This window comes from Pistacia vera, unplaced genomic scaffold, assembly GCF_008641045.1.
Source record: "Pistacia vera cultivar Batoury unplaced genomic scaffold, PisVer_v2 Contig291, whole genome shotgun sequence".
Classification (NCBI taxonomy): domain Eukaryota; kingdom Viridiplantae; phylum Streptophyta; class Magnoliopsida; order Sapindales; family Anacardiaceae; genus Pistacia; species Pistacia vera.
Genome location: NW_022196103.1, coordinates 695,475 through 714,979, shown reverse-complemented (window position 1 = coordinate 714,979; position 19,505 = coordinate 695,475). Strand labels below are relative to the sequence as shown.

Here is a 19,505-nt window from a genome sequence, read left to right as displayed (position 1 = left end):
TTATTCTAAAATAAAATCTAATTATTTTTATTTTTTAAAATTAATAATAAAGAAGACCTCTACCCTCGGACCTCTAAGAAGATTATGGGATTTCCAGCCCTCAGACCATCTCGAACCATAAACACCAAATTGGTGTGATTTTTGGTGTAAAATACTATTGTATCTCCAACCCATTGCACTAAATATTATACAAAAAAGAATATTTCTTAGAATATTATCTTTATTTTTCTTTCTATTAATAATCAACGATTAATTTATTTCACTAATTATTTTTGTATATATTAATTAAATATTGAGAATGATATTTTTATTAAATAATAATTACAGTAAAACTTTTCTATAGTGATATTCTATATAAGAATAAACTCTATATAGTTATAAAAAATTTTATTCCCAACTTGGGATAGTTATAAATAAGAATAAACTGTACATGATAATAAGTTATAATTTTTCTAATTCCCGTCTTAAGGAAAGTTGCCTCCATATAATAATAATTATGTGTATATTGCAAAAAAAAAAATATATATATATTTAGTACATTAAAAGTTTAAGATGAAATAAAATACTTATCTAAAGTTGTTTGGAAGAATGATTTATGCTTTAAAGTTGTTACCACATCTTTTAACTTGTGGGTACATTACTCGCTAGCATTAACATCTTCTTGTTGAAACCAAAATATTTATACCTTCTCAAGCATGTTTAGAGTTTCTTGGCACGAAACTTTTTGTATTCTGTATTATCATCGTCATGATTATTTCCTTCTCTTCTTGTGTAATTGTAGTAATGATTTTTTCTTCAATTAAAGCATACATGACTTGTTGTTCATTTGAATGATTGAGGAAGATATTAATATCCATTCTATTAGTGTAGTGAACTTGTTAAATCTGATCACTCAATTCTACAATGACTCTTTGATTATTCTCATCCACTTTATTTATAACTTGCAATTCATCGACATCAGGGGTCCTAATTTTATAATGCTTAAAACAATTGACAATTGTTTGTGACTTCAACTCAATTTAACCATGCAGCAACTGTATTTATAATTCATCAAGGACACTTATCTTTGCTGGTTCCAAGACACGATCTTCTATTTGTTTAAAAAGTAGGCAATTGAAGTGCTGAATTGAAATTCGAATACTATTAAAACATGAATTGAAATCTTAATACTGTACTACTAAAACATGAATTATAAAATAACAAATTTTTATAACTACACCTCTATTAAATTATAATCTCCTTAGAGTAATAAAATTAATTAGTCTCATCATTATGACTGTAGAGAGATTTTACTGTACTTTGAAAATTACACTAATTTAATCAAATTAAACATTTATTTCATCAAATAAACATTACATTTAATACAGAAAAACATTAAATCTAATATAAAATGCCACCAAAAAAAAAAAAATTACATTTAATATTTTGATAATCTTAAAGGATCCGGAACTAATTTACCAGAATACTAAATTGTTATTTTAGTTTATGTTGTATTTTATTTTTTAATTTTAGTATTTTTAAATTAGTGTTAATTTTTATTTTGAGTTATTTTAGTTTAATATTTGTATTGAATAAAGTTTTGTTTTTTATTTTTTTTATTTTTTTTTGAATTATATAATTATTATAAATTTATTATTATAAATACCAATATAAATAATAATCAAATTAACATAAATATAAATAAAAAAAATATTTTATAGTATTTGAACAATGTCACATCAAATTAGTATACATAAATAGTATTATATCAAATTTAACGTACAATTATACTAATTTAGTGTAAATGTAATGTTTGACGTAGGCTGAAGCCCATTTTTCACGCCACCAAATTGGCGTTGGGTTGGAGATGCGCTCAGACTTCTATAAACAGGATTATCCGCCAGTATTTGAGATTGAAGTAACTGGAATATATATTGTCCAGCACTAACGGGATGATTACTCTGCTTTGGAATTCATACTCTCTGTCGCCAATTAGGAATTTATACTTGAGTGAGCATCCCTAAAAGTGTTCTTCATTTTGTTAAAGCAGAAAAAAGAATCAGAATTCATATTCCTGTTTCAGTCAATATCAATATTAATCAATTTCCTGTCTGTATATATCCAAATAAGAAGACTATTAAATTACCAACCAAATGAAGGTAAAAGAAATTTAATGCGATAAGTACAAGAAATGCTATCTCAAGGCTATAAGACAAAAACATAGTGGGCGGAATAATTTAGAAGTGAAGCATCTGAAACTCCAGATTTTTTCGAGTTCCGAAATCCATGATTTATTTCCCTTCATCAATGAAGAAGGGAACAAGGTTCTGTACACAGAATACGTCATAATTATTTTGCCCGCCATTAACTCATCTCTATGTTAAATATATAAAATTCGTTAGATTCATCTACTCCATGCTCTGAACTATACATATTTCTTTCTTTATTAAGTGACGCACTATTTTGTCCAGTAGCATTCTTCAGGGTTAGATGAATAATGAGAAGAATCAGCCCCATTTGGCATTATATTTAATATTTACTTTAATTTTTTATTCAGTAATGTATGCAAAAGGTTATATAATGAGAAGAATCAGCCCCATTTGGCATTATATTTAATATTTACTTTAATTTTTTATTCAGTAATGTATGCAAAAGGTTATATAATTAGGTTAAGGCAGTAAATTTTGAGGGGAAAGGAAAATGGAAGTATGGTTGAGTTGGGTTTTAGGATTTCTGCCAATATTGGGGTGGATGTTGTGGTGGTGGAACGACCTATGGTATGCAGTTCCTCTCAAATTTAGATATTCCGGTACCGGAACCAGGTTGCCACCTGGTTACATGGGCTTTCCATTTTTGGGGGAAATGATCAGCTTTCTTTGGTACTTCAAGGTTCTTCGCCGCCCTGATGATTTCATCAATTCAAAGCGACGAAAGTAAGTAATTAAGACACACATCCCTTTTCTTTTTCCTATTGAACATATGTAATACATACATATATCTTAAAATTTTCAAACATAAGTGATTAATGATATCTATGGCCTCTATATTGATTAGTTCTGTAGATCTTCTAGTTTTAAAACCCCAGTTGGAGATAACAGCAAGAGGACGAAGTTTAGTCTAATCTGCTAGAGGTTGACAAGAAGAGCCTGGCCGGCCGTAACTTAATCATATCATAATACCATGTCTTACTAAAAGTCGGTGTTGATGATGATTGATCAGGTATGGTGATGGAGTAGGAATGTACAGAACCCACCTCTTCGGATCACCGTCTATAATAGCATGCTTCCCGTCGATCAACAAATTTGTGTTTCGATCAGATGCCAATTTTATCCTCAAATGGCCCAACATTGACTTAATGGGAAGCACGTCTCTTGTAGCAGTCCATGGAAAAGCACATACCAGGCTCAGAAGCTTCGTGATTAATGCGATTAATCGACCTGATGCTCTTAGGCGTATCACTGAAATGGTACAACCACGTATGGTTGCTGCACTTCAATCATGGGCCCAGAAGGGTCGACTGAAAATGTATGATGAAGCAAAGAAGGTAAAATCATCAATTAGTTGAGTATTTATATCACTAACGAAACGTCCCTTTTAAGATTTAAGTATGAAGTGATTCAATATCCCATGTTTGCAGGTGACTTTCGAGAATATTGGAAAATTATTCGTAAGCTTTGAACCAGGGCCTCTTCTGGAAACCATGGATAAATTGTTTTACGGGTTGCTTGGTGGAGTTAGAGCTCAACCGTTCAACTTTCCCGGAACTGCTTATCACCATGCCCTTCAGGTAATTAAGGTTACACTATTTTAGATGTCTATACCCTGTATATTATTGTGAATAAATGATATATTACAGAGTCCTGTCCATGAATGACAGTGTAGGAAAAAGCTAGACGCAATTTTCAGGGTGGAGCTGGAGAAGAAGAAGAAGAAAAAGAATGAAAATGGAGTTGAGACAACAAATGATCTAATGGATGGGCTGATGCAAATTGAAGATGAGGAAGGCAAAAGGTTAAGTGACCAAGAGGTTGTGGATAATATTCTCAGCTTTGTTGTTGCTGGATATGAATCTACGGCTGTTGCGTCAATGTGGGCTCTTTATTATCTTGCCAAGTATCCTAATGTCCTTGAAAAGCTACGGGTATTATACATTTCCATATCTATATATCAATTCTATATCTTCTTGTGATCCATCCTGAGTATGTACCTTCTATGCAAATTTCAGGAAGAGAATATGGCGATACGCAAAAAGAAGAAAGGAGATTACATTACTATTGAAGATGTTTCTAAATTGAAATACACCAACAAGGTAATGTATATATTTGTTAAATTGGTAAGAGATTTTATTGTTTCCTGAAGTAATGATCTTTCCTTACAGGTGGTGGAAGAAACAATAAGAATGGCCAATATAGCCGCGATTTCTTTCAGATTGGCCACGCAGGAAGTGGAATACGAAGGTAGAAAGCTAAGTTTATTATGATTTAAGGAATGATCTCAAGTTGAAATTATTGATCCCTTATGCAGGTTATAAAATACCAAAGAACTGGAAGGTGATTTTGTGGCTTCGATACCTCCATACAGATCCAGAAAACTTTGATGATCCCACCTGCTTCAATCCTGATAGATGGAATGTAAGCACGAAGTGGATTAGTTTGTATAATTAACCAATGCCTTGCAGTTTTTAATTACTTTCTGTTTTATTAATATATAGAAACCAGCAAGGCCGGGTAGCTATCAGGTTTTTGGTACTGGAGCTAGAACCTGTCCTGGAAACACGCTTTCTCGGTTACAAATTGCTCTGTTTCTTCACCATTTGTCGGTTGGATACAAGTAAAGGAGGCCAATGACCTTTTAATTAATTACTTGAATTAAATTAATCCATAGTTTGTATGAGCTTTATTTAATAATGTTATTTTAATTGAATTTCAGGTGGGAATTAACGAATCCGGATGCAAAGATTATTTATCTTTCACATCCAAGACCGGTTGATGGGGTTGAGATCATCAATTTCAGGGAATTCTAGTATTACTGGTTACTAGTGACTCTTTGCAGTTAATAAATTAATTTTTATTTTATAATTTGGTTTTCTATTCTGGTTAGGAAAATTTTATTTTGGTTAGTGGGTTCTTGCTTTTACAAAATATGTACAGCTTCTCATCAATAAAATCCAGACGATATTGTTGTTAATATAGCATTTTGTGGACGTTAAGCATCTATTTTTTATTATTTGAAATATATTATAATAAATGTTTAGGGTCAAAAATCGTTTTGACCCTGACGAGACCCAATAATGAAATAAGTATGTCACGGCCTAAGGTTTCAGCTTAATCTCAATTGGGCTAATGCTTAAAATCACCTTGTGAATTACCTACTTTATGAGTTGGGTTATCCTATAAGTTAAGCTAAATTGGGTTTCAGCCCATTAGCTTGCAACAGTTCATAAATAGGAAATCATAATCTCATTCTATTTCCTCTTCTACTAAGATTCTAAATCTTGCTCAAACTATTAAACTTAATCTGATAAACGAAATAAATCATATTTCTTTTCTGATAGGGATTATCTCCCGAAAAATGGCTCAGTGTCTTACTAGAATTCCAACCCCTTAGGTTCACTATAAAAACAAAGGTATGCCCTCTCATTGAGGAATCTCTCATGTCAATTTAGACTACTCAAAACCATCTATTTGCTCCCAAAGTTCTTGTTCCCAAGAACCCGACGCCTCTGTCGTAGTCCTAGCCTCCGACAAGACTCTTGGTAATCTGTCTTCTCCTTAATTCTTATCAAATAATCTTTTTCAGCCTTGCTGACTTGAGCGTCGGAGTGCCTACAGCAAACACCACCCTAGTGTTTTCCGTAAGCTTCACGCTTGTCCTTTCATGTGTGCAGGTCTAGTGGATTGTCAGTGGTCTCAACCTCACGGATCAGACCCTATTTTCATGATGGTAGATTTTTTGCATCTACAATAAACATGTTTTTTTTTTTTTTATTCAAAAACATTTTGTGAGTATTATTGTAATTTTTTATTTTTTTGAAGGCAGTATTATTGTAAACTTTTTTTATTTTTTATTTTACATATATCTTTAATTTTTAAAACTATTTTTAGATTAAAATCAAATGGGCCCAGATTATAATATCTGACCCTTTTATCACACCCACAGGATTTATTGAAACCCTAAAGAAGTCACACTTTTTAATAAATTTTATAATGATAAATTTGTCCATATATAAATTATTAAAATTAACTTTAATTTCCTATTTTTTCAAATATTTTTGACATCTCACTATTATCTCATAAATACTACTATCTTTTGCTATTCACATTATTTTAGAATTGTAAGTTTTTAATTGCTTCACATATAAATTTATTGTTATTTTTTTCTTCAAAGTATTGATAATTATTTTAATCTATATTTTTTTGTATTGTCTAATTGTATTATATTCTTAGGATATTTTATAAGTATTTTTTTAGCTTTAATTTTTTTTGAACTTTCAATCTAATTATCTAAAATTTTAATTTAGAAATAATGATAACGAGGATATTGTTGACGATAAAATTTATGGTTGATTCGGAAGGGGCAGATCTTGTGAGAAGTGAGTCACTGACAATCTGATGAACTTGCACAAAGAGAGAAAGATAACGTGAAGGCTTGGGTGACACCGATGTGGTGTCTGCCGTAGGTGCTCTGACACTCAAGTTAGCGAGGTTGAATGTATTTTAGTGAGGGCCAAGAGCGGAAAAGATTTACTGTTATAATGCGGCTAGGGCTAGACTAACACAAAGTGGCCAGAGCGTAGCTTTGCAATGGTTAAAGGTGGTAAAGTTAGTCAAAACTAAACTTTACGGCAGGGGAAGTGGTGATTCTTGGGTGTAAGAATTTAGGAGCTAAAGCTATGGGTGATTCTGAATGAAAATTGAAAGGCTTGACCCCTTTTTATGTAATGAGCCAAAGAGGTTGGAGTCTTAGTAGAACTCTGAGTCCTACTTGGTAAATGAGTCCTAATTAGGAAGGAAGCACATGAGGTTTGCCTTTATTGGATTAGGGTTGCTACTTCAAGTAAGATTATGAATCTTGACTGAAGTGAAAAGTAAATATGATTCTGATTCCTATTTTGGGACTATTGTGAGCTAACAGCTAGAACCCGATTTAGCTTAACTTATAGGATAATCCAACTCATAGAATGATCAGTTCACAAGGTATATCTAAACGTAGGCCTAATCGGAATTAGGCTATGACATTGAGCCGTAATATGTTTATTTCATTATTAGATCCCGTTAAGCCTAATATGATTTTTTGCCCATAAAGATATATAACATAAGTACAGAGAATGTCATGTTAGTTCTTTTAATATATAATAAAAAGTATTTAATGCATCTAATTGGTTTTAAGTTTTGAAAATGACAGAATTCGTGGCCAATTATGGATATTTGCAGGCGAGGCACATCCACTAAAATTAAAGCAAAACTATTGGAATTACTCATTATCACATTTCCTTTTCTAGAATTTACAAACTAATAACAATTTAAGGGTGAGTGGTTTCGAGTATCTGCAATTTTAGAAGGAACCATAACTTGAAATGTAAGTTTCGGTTCTTTACCCGAGTACCCTATAAAATATTACCCCCTAGTAATTTAAAAAATAACAAATATATCCTAAAAATTTATAAATACACCCCTGACAGTTTGTGATATTATAATTACTAGAGTGAAAATGAAGTTTTTGAATTTGCCCATAAGTTAAATCAACATTAATTGTGACAAAATAATCAAATTAAATATTAAGATTAATATGATTTATGAATCTTTAATTTAATTAATTAGAATGACTCTAAATTTGTTTTATGTCATACAATAATGTTATAATTAATTAAATATCTAATCATTTAATGAAGTACAATTTATCATATACAATTACTAATTTACTATAGATATGCTTTAAACTTGATAATTGAAGTAAATATTATTCTATTAAATATACTATTTTATTTAAAAAAAACGTATTACATGTAACAAGATTATAATTTATAAAACAAAAGTATGGTCATTCGAATCCTAAGTTTTTTTTTAACATTATATTGATGTTGATACGAAAATTCGTACCAACATGAGAGAAACGATTGACCTTGACAGAATTTGAATGGATGTGTGTGTGATTAATGAAATCAGCAAAGGAAATATAAGCAATGCAATCAAGTAAATGACACAAGACAATTTTTAAACTAGTTCGGCAAATTAGAATTCAGGCCTACGTCCACTGTTATCTTATTGCTTTAGAGAGCTTATAATAACAAGTATATTATGCCTAATGAAATTTGCTAACCCCTTTCTCATCGGTTTAGGGGATTTTTTTACAAGTTGTGATAAAAGGAAAGAGAGATAAGTTCGGTATTGCGATCAGAGTTGATTTGCAATCCTCTGATCTTCGTGATTGAGCATTGAGATTGTGTTGGTGTTGATCTTATCCCTCCCGAAATATCCGAGATTGAAACTTATCTCTATTATCTTTAACTTTTTTGAAAGTCGAGCTTACTCTGGATCGTACTGATTCTGAGTCGAGCTTACTCTTGGGTCGAGCTGATTTTGGGTTCAACTACTTCTCTGCGAGCTTCTGAGATTTGCGAGCTCTATAGAAAAATCACACATAACAAAATATATAATCAACCAAGTTTTTGTAACAAGTTTAATCCAATTAAGAATGAGATATACTAGTGAATCAAGTTAAACGAGAATGTTACGGTGATGGAGTTGGAATGTACAGAACCCAACTCTTCGGATCACCGTCTATAATAGCATGCTTCCCGTCGATCAACAAATTTGTGTTTAAATCAGATGACATCTTTATGATTGAATGGCCCAACGCTGACATTGTGGGGTATTCATCTCTTGTAGGCTGTAGCAGTTCATGGGAAAGCCCATGCAAGGCTCAGAAGCTACGTGTCAAATGCGCTTAATCGGCCTGATGCCCTTAGGCATATCACTACTGTTGTTCAACCCCGTATGGTTGCTGCACTTCAGTCTTGGGCAGAGAAGGGTAGATTGAAACTGTATGATGAAGCAAAGAAGGTAAAATCATCATCAATTAAACATTATAAAGAAAATCCTCTTCATTAGTTTATGAACTTATGTTTACAGCATGTCTAAATATTGTCTAATTAATGCTTACAGGTGACTTTTGAGAATATTGGAAAATTATTTGTAAGCTTTGAACGAGGGCCGGTTTCAGAAACAATGGATAAATTGTTTGAGGGTTTGGTTCATGGAATTAGAGCTCAGCCGTTCAACTTTCCTGGAACCGCTTATCACCATGCCATTCAGGTTAAATCACACTATTCTCCATGTACAAATATATTACTGTGATTTTCTCTTCCCTTTGGTGCTCTGCTCTGTAAATATACTGATCTTACGGCAAGAATTTTATTCTAATCAGTGCAATATTCACGAGCCAGGCCATCTTTGATTAATTTTAAGCACATTGACAATGTTTGGGTGAAAATTAATATACCAGTGTTCTGTTTTGTCTCTGTCCACGTTATACCATTAGATCTCTTTGTAAAATATTGCACAAAAAAATTGAGTTGGATTATTATTACGAAAATATGATTTCAATTTGAAAAAGTATTTAATAAATTTTTGGAAAATATTTAGATTATTTTGATCTCATATATTTGTTAATTTAGCTAAACATCCCTAACAATAAATATTTTAAAATTAACAAAAACATCCCAACCCACTTATTAAATGCCGATAGCCGGTCACCACTGTCGGGCGGTGGTCTGAAGTCTCTGAAATGGCACATGACCGACTAGATCTGACTGGTAGTGAACCGATCTGGAATTTTTCGATCAGATACATGGTGAATTTGTTCAGAAACGGTCAGATCTACTGCCATAGATCTGACCGTTGATGACCAGATGTGGCCAAAACTTTGGCAATAGATTTAGCATTTTTCGATTAGATCCATGGCGGATCTAGCAAAAAAACGCCAGGTTAGTGCACGATTGGCCACATCCAACCGGTTGTGCGCTATTTTGATAGATTCTAGCCACCTTCGGTGGTGGCCAGTTGCCGAGAATATGTGAGGGTGTTTTTGTCAATTTATAAATTTTTTTGTTGAGAGTGTTTAGTTAAATTAACAAACCTCAAGAGTTAAAAAAATCTAAATATTTTGAGTTGAATAGAATATAATTGAATTTTGAGAATATTGAAATAAATATGTATTTTGAATAGAATGAGATAGGATAACATTTTGAATAATAAAACAAATACAGTAGTTAATTGGGAACATCTCCATGCATGAACAGTAAATGGCCCATTTCATTCGATTTATCGTTAATTTTTTCCGCAAATAACAACCACCGGCTTTCAGGTGGGGCCGTGGGGCTGAAGTGGATCTGTATTTACTGGAAACATATTATTTTGACCATATACAGTAAAACCTCTCTATAGTATTATAAGGAGGTTATAATTTAATAAGGATGTAGTTAAAAAAATTTCTTATTTCATAATTCATATTTTAGTAGTACAATATTATAATTTTAATTCATGTTTTAATAATATTAAGGTTTTAATTCAGCGTTTTAATTGCCTACTTTTGAAATAGATAGAAGATCGTATTTTGAAACCAACAAAGATAATTGTCATTGATGAAATTGTAAATGCAGTTGCTGCATGGCAACTGATGTAAAGCCACAGACAATTGCCAATTGTTTTAAGCATTACAAAATTAGAACCCCTGATGTCGATGAATTGCAAGGTATAAATGAAGTGGATGAGGAGAATCAAAGAGTCATTGTAGAATTGAGTGATCAAATTCGACAACTTCATTACACTAATCGAATGAATATTAATGTCTTCCTTAATCATCCAAATGCGTGACAAATCATGTATGTTTTAACAAAAGAAAAAATTATTTCTACAATTAAACAAGAAGAGAAAAGAAATAATTATAAGGATGATAGTACGGAAATACAAAAAGTTTCATGTCAAGAAGCTCTAAACATGTTTGAGAAGCTAGAAATGTTTTGGTTTTAACAAGAAAATGTCTATGCTAGCGAGTAATGTATCTGCAAGTTAAAAGATGTAATAACAACTCTAAAGTATAAATTATTGTCCTAAACAACTTCAGATAAATATTTTTATTTCATCTTAAACCTTTAATGTAACATATCATATATTTTTTTTGTAATATACAGATAATTATTACTATATAGAGGCAACTTTTCTTAAGACAGGAATTAGAAAAATTATAACTTATTACAATGTGGAGTTTATTCTTATTTATAACTATCTCAGATTGGAAATATAATTTTTTATTCCTATATAAAGTATTACTATAGAGAGGTTTAACTGTATATAGAAGTATTTAAATAAATGATCGTGGATCTATTACTTTTGAGATGACCAACAAAAAAAAAAAAAAAAAAAAAAAAAGACTAAAAGTCTAAATGAGGTTTTGTTGGGAAGAAATTAACTTATGCTAAATTTAAGGCCGGGGGCTCAGTAGAATTTGATATATGAATATGACAGTATGTCCATGAATGGGTGCAGTGTAGGAGGAAGCTGGAGACAATTTTTAGGGTGGAGGCGGAGCTAGAGAAAAAGAAGAAGAAAAATGGAAACGAAGTTGAAACAACAAATGACCTAATGGATGGGCTGATGCAAATTGAAGATGATGAAGGCAAAAAATTAAACGACCAAGAGGTTCTAGACAGTATCATCAGCCTTGTCCCTAATGTCCTTCAGAAGCTACGGGTATTATATATAACCATGTCCATAAATATGTCGATTCTATATTCAAATATTTACAAAATGCATAATTATATATATCTCTTCTTGTGACGACTCACCCTGATTATGTCTTCTATGCAAATTTCAGGAAGAGAATATGGCTATACGCAAGAACAAGAAAGGGGATTTCATTACTGGTGAAGATGTTTCTAAATTGAAATATACCAGCAAGGTAATGTATATATCTGTTATGTCCAGGAAAATGAAGGGCTGACGTGGGAAAGTCACGTGAAGGGTGACCTGCTCCCGTCAGAGCAGCACGCACATGTCAGACCTGCCAAGTGATATGGAGCCCACACGTGTCCTTTTTTCTGCAACAAATCGTGCGATGTCAGCCTGGGAAAAGGGAAATGGGACGTAAAGCCGGATTACATCCTGACAATCACACCAAACCATGGATTTAGTGATGATTATACGCTTCAGACTGATATAAAATGAAGAAGACCCCTTCATTAGAGGGGGTCGGCCGTTTCTCATACAAAAAGAGCTCTCTCTCTCTCCTGTAATCATTTTGACTTTTTCATCTTATGTAAGTCAGCTCGCACTCGCGACCTGACCCACACTAATATCAATGCAAATCAGTGGACGTAGGACTTGCTACCTTAGCATCCGAACCACCTTAAAAAACTCCTTTTACATTTATTTCGCTTTAGATATTTCATTTCCATGTGCATTGAACGGCCAATCAGCGTTACACACGTGAAAATTCGTTGGTGCTTAAACGGAGCATCAACAGTTGGCGCTAGAAGGAGGGCTTGATTTAGTGTCTACCCTTTATCAGGAGAATCTTTGACCTACTGGTCTTACAGCTACAATGGCCCGCCAATCTGAACCTGAGCAAGGGAACCAGCATGCGGAAGGAGTCCCCCTGGCCCAGAGGGACACCCCTTCCAACATACTTCTAATTTCGCAAAATGCTGCTGGGAATACCCCAGCAGCCCCGCAATTGGACCCTGCCATCAGAAGCTACCTGGAGAGGTTTGACAATACTCTCCAGATGGTCAACCAAAGGTTGGACCGTCTGGACCAAGGCATGTCATCTACGACAGCTGGAGCGGTACAACCGCTAAAAACGCCTGCAGGTCGCGCGAAAGCGCGGCAAAGGGCGATAGCCCGTGCCGCGAGCACTGCAGCGCGTAAGCGCAAGGGTAACAAGTGGCAAAAAACAAGCCTACGGGCTCCCAAGGGCCGGCGAATACCAAAGGTGCCCCAAGCAGGGTATCAGCAAAGCTGAGACTTGGCGAAAGAGTGGACCCCGAGCTGTCTCACGCCACGATGCAGGTAAACCCAAGCAAAAATGCTGGGCATGGTGGTCCCGATCACCAACAGCAGAACGATCCCGATCGTTATGCGAGAGGCCCTCACACCTCACGGGGCGGTTCGTACCACCGCGAGGGTCGTGAAAGTGCCCCTCACAACCCATCGTCTTCACACGCCTCTAGTCAGCGTGTGTCAAGGGCGGCCGGAAATGCCGGCCGAGGCGAGGAGGAATCTGATCTCCGGACTTTCCTGAACCACAACCGAGAAGGCAGGGCTCGCACGGGTGAAAACAACCCCCAATTGGCCCCATTACCGCAAATTGAGGAGCTGCAGCAAGCTCTGGACAGGCTAAGGGAGCAGCAAAACGAACAGGCGCAGGTCGCCTCTACATCCCCATTTTCTCTGGAAGTGCTAGCTGCCCCACTTCCACCAGGGTTCAGAATGCCAGATATGCGGCCGTTTGATGGAAATTATGATCCGCAGGATCATTGGTATGAGTTCAACGACCTGATGGAGCTCCACCAGGTTTCGAACCTTGCGAAATACCGATGTTTGGCTGTGACGCTGACTTCTCACGCCAAACGGTGGTTAAGGTTGCTCCCAGCGGGATCGATCAGTTCGTGGCCTCAGATGAGCACGACGTTCTTGCAGCATTTCCAAGCCAACCGGAAATTTTCAATGCCTTTAAGCTACCTCAGCAACATAAGGCAAGAAAGAGACGAATCCCTGCAGTCTTATGTTGACCGCTTCCACAGGGAACTCAACAAGGTGGCCCATGCTCCAGAAGAGTCCATCCGAACTCTTATAATAGCCGGAGTTCGCCCGCAAACCGACCTGTGGAAGGAGCTGCAGGCTGAGGACGATATTTCCCTCACCAGATTCTACAACCTGACGGAAAAGTATCTCCGAATAGAGAATTCATTGGCGGCACTTCGCCGTCGCGATCACGGGACCTCAAGCGGTGTGTCAGGTCGGGGAGACAACAGGCGAGCTGATCGCAAAGGAGACAATGACGATCAGCGAAAAGGGAAAAAACCCCGCTACGAGCAGAAAAAATCCTATGCTCCTGTTCCCCGTCACGACCGCGACAGGGCCCAATACACTCCGCTGAATGTGTCCATATCTGCGATCCTCGACAAATCCGAGGAAGCCAGTCTGCTCGGTGAGCCAGAACCCATGAAAACTCCTGCAACGGCCAGGAACAGCAAGAAATACTATCGTTATCATCGGGATAACGGGCATCACACTGATGAATGCCGAGCTCTAAAGCAGGCTATCGAAGAGCTTATCAAGAAGGGACACTTCAAGGAGTACATTGACGACTCCCCAAAAGAAAACCAGGGGGAGCGAAAGAACAAGCGCCGTGATCGCAGCGGGTACAGTAGTGTGAACCTAATTTTCGGAGGTCCGTACCTCGCTGGAAACACGTGAGGGGCGCAGGACAGGTATGCTCGAGAAGCACATCATGACCCAATCAGGGTCATGAGCACATCGCAGCGACCTTAGAAAGCCAGGAAGGAAGAACCAATCACCTTCTGCTAGAAGGAGGCAGCTTGTCTGCACCACCTACACGAGGACGCTCTGGTGATCACACCCCTGATAGGGTGTCATGATGTCTGCAGAATGCTTGTGGACAACGGAAGCGCTGTGAGCATTCTGTTCAGGTCCGCTTTCGATAGAATGAACCTGGTCGAGGCCGACCTGAAGCCAGCCTCGATGCCTCTATACGGTTTTACAGGGGATCACCTAATCCCCAGCGGAACAATCCAGCTCCCAGTCACGCTCGGCGACTACGACGAGGTGACTAGGGTTACCGAATTCTTGGTCGTGGATTGCCCATCGGCCTTCAATGGAATCCTAGGGCGACCTCTACTGAGAACCTTCAAGGCAGTTACTTCCATTTATCATCTCAAGATGAAGTTCCCCACTCCGTCGGGGATCGGGGAGGTTACTCGAGTGAAAATGAGTTTTTGAATTTGCCCATAAGTTAAATCACATTAATTGTGACAAAATAATCAAATTAAATATTAAGATTAATATGATTATGAATCTTTAATTTAATTAATTAGAATGACTCTAAATTTGTTTTTGTCATACAATAATGTTATAATTAATTAAATCTAATCATTTATGAAGTACAATTTATCATATACAATTACTATTTACTATAGATATGCTTTAAACTGATAATTGAAGTAAATATTATTCTATTAAATATACTATTTTATTTAAAAAAAACGTATTACATGTAACAGATTATAATTTATAAAACAAAGTATGGTCATTCGAATCCTAGTTTTTTTTTAACATTATATTGATGTTGATACGAAAATTCGTACCAACATGAGAGAAACGATTGACCTTGACAGAATTTGAATGGAGTGTGTGTGATATGAAATCACAAAGGAAATATAAGCAATGCAATCAAGTAAATGCCACAAGACAATTTTTAAACTGTTCGGCAAATTAGATTCAGGCCTACGTCCACTGTTATCTTATTGCTTTAGAAGCTTAATAACAAGTATATTATCCTAATGATTTGCTAACCCCTCTCATCTCGGTTTTAGGGGATTTTTTACAAGTTGTGATAAAAGGAAAGAGAGATAGTTCGGTATTGCGATCAGAGTTGATTTGCAATCCTCTGATCTTCGTGATTGAGCATTGAGATTGTGTTGGTGTTGATCTTATCCCTCCCGAAATATCCGAAGTTGAAACTTATCTCTATTATCTTTAACTTTTTTGAAAGTCGAGCTTACTCTGGATCGTACTGATCTGAGTCGAGCTTACTCTTGGGTCGAGCTGATTTTGGGTTCACTACTTCTCTGCGAGCTTCTGAATTTGCGAGCTCTATAAAAATCACACATAACAAATAATAATCAACCAAGTTTTTGTAACAAGTTTAATCCAATTAAGAATGAGATATACTAGTGAATCAAGTTAAACGGAATGTTACGGTGGATGTTGATGTACAGAACCCAACTCTTCGGATCACCGTCTATAATAGCATGCTTCCCGTCGATCAACAAATTTGTGTTTAAATCAGATGACATCTTTATGATTGAATGGCCCAACGCTGACATGTGTGGGTATTCATCTCTTGTAGGCTGTAGCAGTTCATGGGAAAGCCCATGCAGGCTCGACCTACGTGTCAAATGCGCTTAATCGGCCTGATGCCCTTAGGCATATCACTACTGTTGTTCAACCCCGTATGGGTTGCTGCACTTCAGTCTTGGGCAGAGAAGGGTAGATTGAAACTGTATGATGAAGCAAAGAAGGTAAATCATCATCAATTAAACTTATAAAGAAATCATCTCCTTCATTAGTTTATGAACTTATGTTTACAGCATGTCTAAATATGTCTAATTAATGCTTACAGGTGACTTTTGAGAATATTGGAAAATTATTTGTAAGCTTTGAACGAGGGCCGGTTTCAGAAACAATGGATAATGTTTGAGGGTTTGGTTCATGGAATTAGAGCTCAGCCGTTCAACTTTCCTGGAACCGCTTATCACCATGCCATTCAGGTTAAATCACACTATTCTCCATGTACAAATATATTACTGTGATTTTCTCTTCCCTTTGGTGCTCGCTCTGTAATATACTGATCTTACGGCAAGAATTTTATTCTAACAGTGCAATATTCACGAGCCCCATCTTTGATTAATTAAGCACATTGACAATGTTTGGGTGAAAATTAATATACCAGTGTTCTGTTTTGTCTCTGTCCACGTTATACCATTAGATCTCTTTGTAAAATATTGCACAAAAAATTGAGTTGGATATTATTACGAAAATATGATTTCATTTGAAAAAGTATTTAATAAATTTTTGGAAAATATTTAGATTATTTTGATCTCATATATTTTTAATTTAGCTAAACATCCCTAACAATAATATTTAAATTAACAAAAACATCCCACCCACTTATTAATGCCGATAGCCGGTCACCACTGTCGGCGGTGGTCTGAACTCTGAAATGGCACATGACCGCTAGATCTGACTGGTAGTGAACCAGTCTGGAATTTTTCGTCATACATGTGTGAATTTGTTCAGAAACGGTCAGATCTACTGCCATAGTCTGACCGTTGATGCCAGATGTGGCCAAACTTGGCAATAGATTAGCATTTTTCGAAGATCCATGGCGGATCAGCAAAAAAACGCCAGGTTAGTGCACGATTGGCCACATCCAACCGTTGTGCGCTATTTTGATAGATTCTAGCCACCTTCGGTGGTGGCCAGTTGCCGAGAATATGTGAGGGTTTTTTGTCAATTTATAAATTTTTTTGGAGTGTTTGTTAAATTAACAAACCTCAAGAGTTAAAAAATCTAAATATTTGTAGTTGAATAGAATATAATTGAATTTTGAGAATATTGAAATAAATATGTATTTTGAATAGAATGAGATAGGATAACATTTTGAATTAAAACAAATACAGTAGAATTGGGAACATCTCCATGCATGAACAGTAAATGGCCCATTTCTTTCGATTTATCGTTAATTTTTCCGCAATACAACCACCGGCTTTCAGTGGGGCCGTGGGCTGAAGTGGATCTGTATTTACTGGAAACATATTATTTGACCATATACAGTAAAACCTCTCTATAGTATTATAAGGAGGTTATAATTTAATAAGGATGTAGTTAAAAAATTTCTTATTTCATAATTCATATTTTATTAGTACATATTATAATTTTAATTCATGTTTAATAATATTAAGGTTTAATTCAGCGTTTTAATTGCCTACTTTGAATAGATGAAGATCGTATTTTAAAACCAACAAATAATGTCATTGATAAATTGTAAATGCAGTTGCTGCATGGCAACTGATGTAAAGCCACAGACATTGCCATTGTTTTAAGCATTACAAAATTAGAACCCCTGATGTCGATGAATTGCAAGGTATAATGAAGTGGATGAGGAGAATCAAAGAGTCATTGTAAATTGAGTGATCAATTCGACAACTTCATTACACATCGAATAATTTAATGTCTTCCTTAATCATCCAAATGCGTGACAATCATGTAGTTTTAACAAAAGAAAAAATTATTTCTACAATTAAACAAAAAGAGAAAAGAATAATTATAGGATGATAGTACGGAAATACAAAAGTTTCATGTCAAAGCTCTAAACATGTTTGAGAAGCTAGAAATGTTTTTTTAACAAGAAAATGTCTATGCTAGCGGTAATGTATCTGCAAGTTAAAAGATGTAATAACAACTCTAAAGTATAAATTATTGTCCTAAACAACTTCAGATAAATATTTTTATTTCATCTTAAACCTTTAATGTAACATATCATATATTTTTTTGTAATATACAGATAATTATTACTATATAGAGGCACTTTTCTTAAGACAGGAATTAAAAAATTATAACTTATTACAATGTGAGTTATTCTTATTTATATATCTCAGATTGGAAATATATTTTTTTTTCCTATATAAGATTATTACTATAGAGAGGTTTAACTGTATATAAAGTATTTAAATAAATGATCGTGGATCTATTACTTTTGAGATGACCAACAAAAAAAAAAAAAAAAAAAAAAAAAAAAAAGACTAAAATCTAAATGAGTTTTGTTGGGAAGAATTAACTTATGCTAAATTTAAGGCCGGGGGCTCAGTAGAATTTGATATGAATATGACAGTATGTCCATGAATGGGTGCAGTGTAGGAGGAAGCTGGAGACAATTTTTAGGGTGGAGGCGAGCTAGGAAAGAAGAAGAAAATGGAAACGAAGTTGAGACAACAAATGACCTAATGGATGGGCTGATGCAAATTGAAGATGATGAAGGCAAAAAATTAAACGACCAAAGGTTCTAGACAGTATCATCAGCCTTGTCCCTAATGTCCTTCAGAAGCACGGGTATTATTAACCATGTCCATAAATATGTCGATTCTAATCAAATATTTACAAAATGCATAATTATATATACTCTTCTTGTGACGACTCACCCTGATTATTTCTTCTTGCAAATTTCAGGAAAGATTGGCTATACGCAAGAACAAGAAAGGGGATTTCATTACTGGTGAATGTTTCTAAATTGAAATATACCAGCAAGGTAATGTATATATCTGTTATGTCCAGGAAATGAAGGGCTGACGTGGGAAATCACGTGAAGGGTGACCTGCTCCCGTCAGAGCAGCACGCACATGTCAGACCGGCCAAGTGTATGGACCCACACGTGTCCTTTTTTCTGCAACAAATCGTGCGATGTCAGCCTGGGAAAAGGGAAATGGACGTAAAGCGGATTACATCCTGACAATCACACCAAACATGGATTTAGTGATGATTATACGCTTCAACTGTATAAAATGAAGAAGACCCCTTCATTAGAGGGGGTCGGCCGTTTCTCATCAAAAAGAGCTCTCTCTCTCTCCTGTAATCATTTTGACTTTTTCATCTTATGTAAGTCAGCTCGCACTCGCACCTGACCCACACTAATATCAATGCAAATCAGTGGACGTAGCTTGCTACTAC

At 35.3% G+C, this 19,505-nt stretch overlaps 2 protein-coding genes across 2 annotated transcripts; both read left to right on the top strand.

Annotated features, from left to right (window-relative positions):
• Positions 1–2,448: 2,448 nt before the first annotated feature.
• On the top strand, positions 2,449–5,170 carry LOC116134785 (ent-kaurenoic acid oxidase 1-like). The gene is made up of 9 exons (XM_031420431.1): positions 2,449–2,912; positions 3,199–3,523; positions 3,617–3,766; positions 3,857–4,120; positions 4,205–4,288; positions 4,358–4,436; positions 4,504–4,610; positions 4,691–4,809; positions 4,909–5,170. Exons 1-9 carry the CDS (start codon positions 2,680–2,682, stop codon positions 5,000–5,002), a joined length of 1,455 nt encoding a protein of 484 aa, XP_031276291.1. The 5' UTR covers positions 2,449–2,679; the 3' UTR covers positions 5,003–5,170.
• A 1,612-nt stretch (positions 5,171–6,782) lies between these two features.
• Positions 6,783–11,979, top strand: LOC116134769 (ent-kaurenoic acid oxidase 2-like). Its single transcript, XM_031420419.1, has 5 exons — positions 6,783–6,800; positions 8,868–9,041; positions 9,144–9,293; positions 11,526–11,729; positions 11,854–11,979. The coding sequence occupies exons 1-5, from the start codon at positions 6,783–6,785 to the stop codon at positions 11,977–11,979; spliced, it is 672 nt and encodes a 223-aa protein (XP_031276279.1).
• The last annotated feature ends 7,526 nt before the right edge of the window (positions 11,980–19,505 follow it).

Coding starts and splice junctions, on each gene's coding strand:
- LOC116134785 (XM_031420431.1), top strand. CDS start 2,680: ATGGAAGTATGGTTGAGTTGGGTTTTAGGATTTCTGCCAATATTGGGG. Junction 3,767..3,856: donor CTTATCACCATGCCCTTCAG/GTAATTAAGGTT, acceptor CATGAATGACAG/TGTAGGAAAAAGCTAGACGC. Junction 4,289..4,357: donor AATTGAAATACACCAACAAG/GTAATGTATATA, acceptor CTTTCCTTACAG/GTGGTGGAAGAAACAATAAG.
- LOC116134769 (XM_031420419.1), top strand. Junction 9,042..9,143: donor TGTATGATGAAGCAAAGAAG/GTAAAATCATCA, acceptor TAATGCTTACAG/GTGACTTTTGAGAATATTGG. Junction 11,730..11,853: donor ATGTCCTTCAGAAGCTACGG/GTATTATATATA, acceptor TGCAAATTTCAG/GAAGAGAATATGGCTATACG.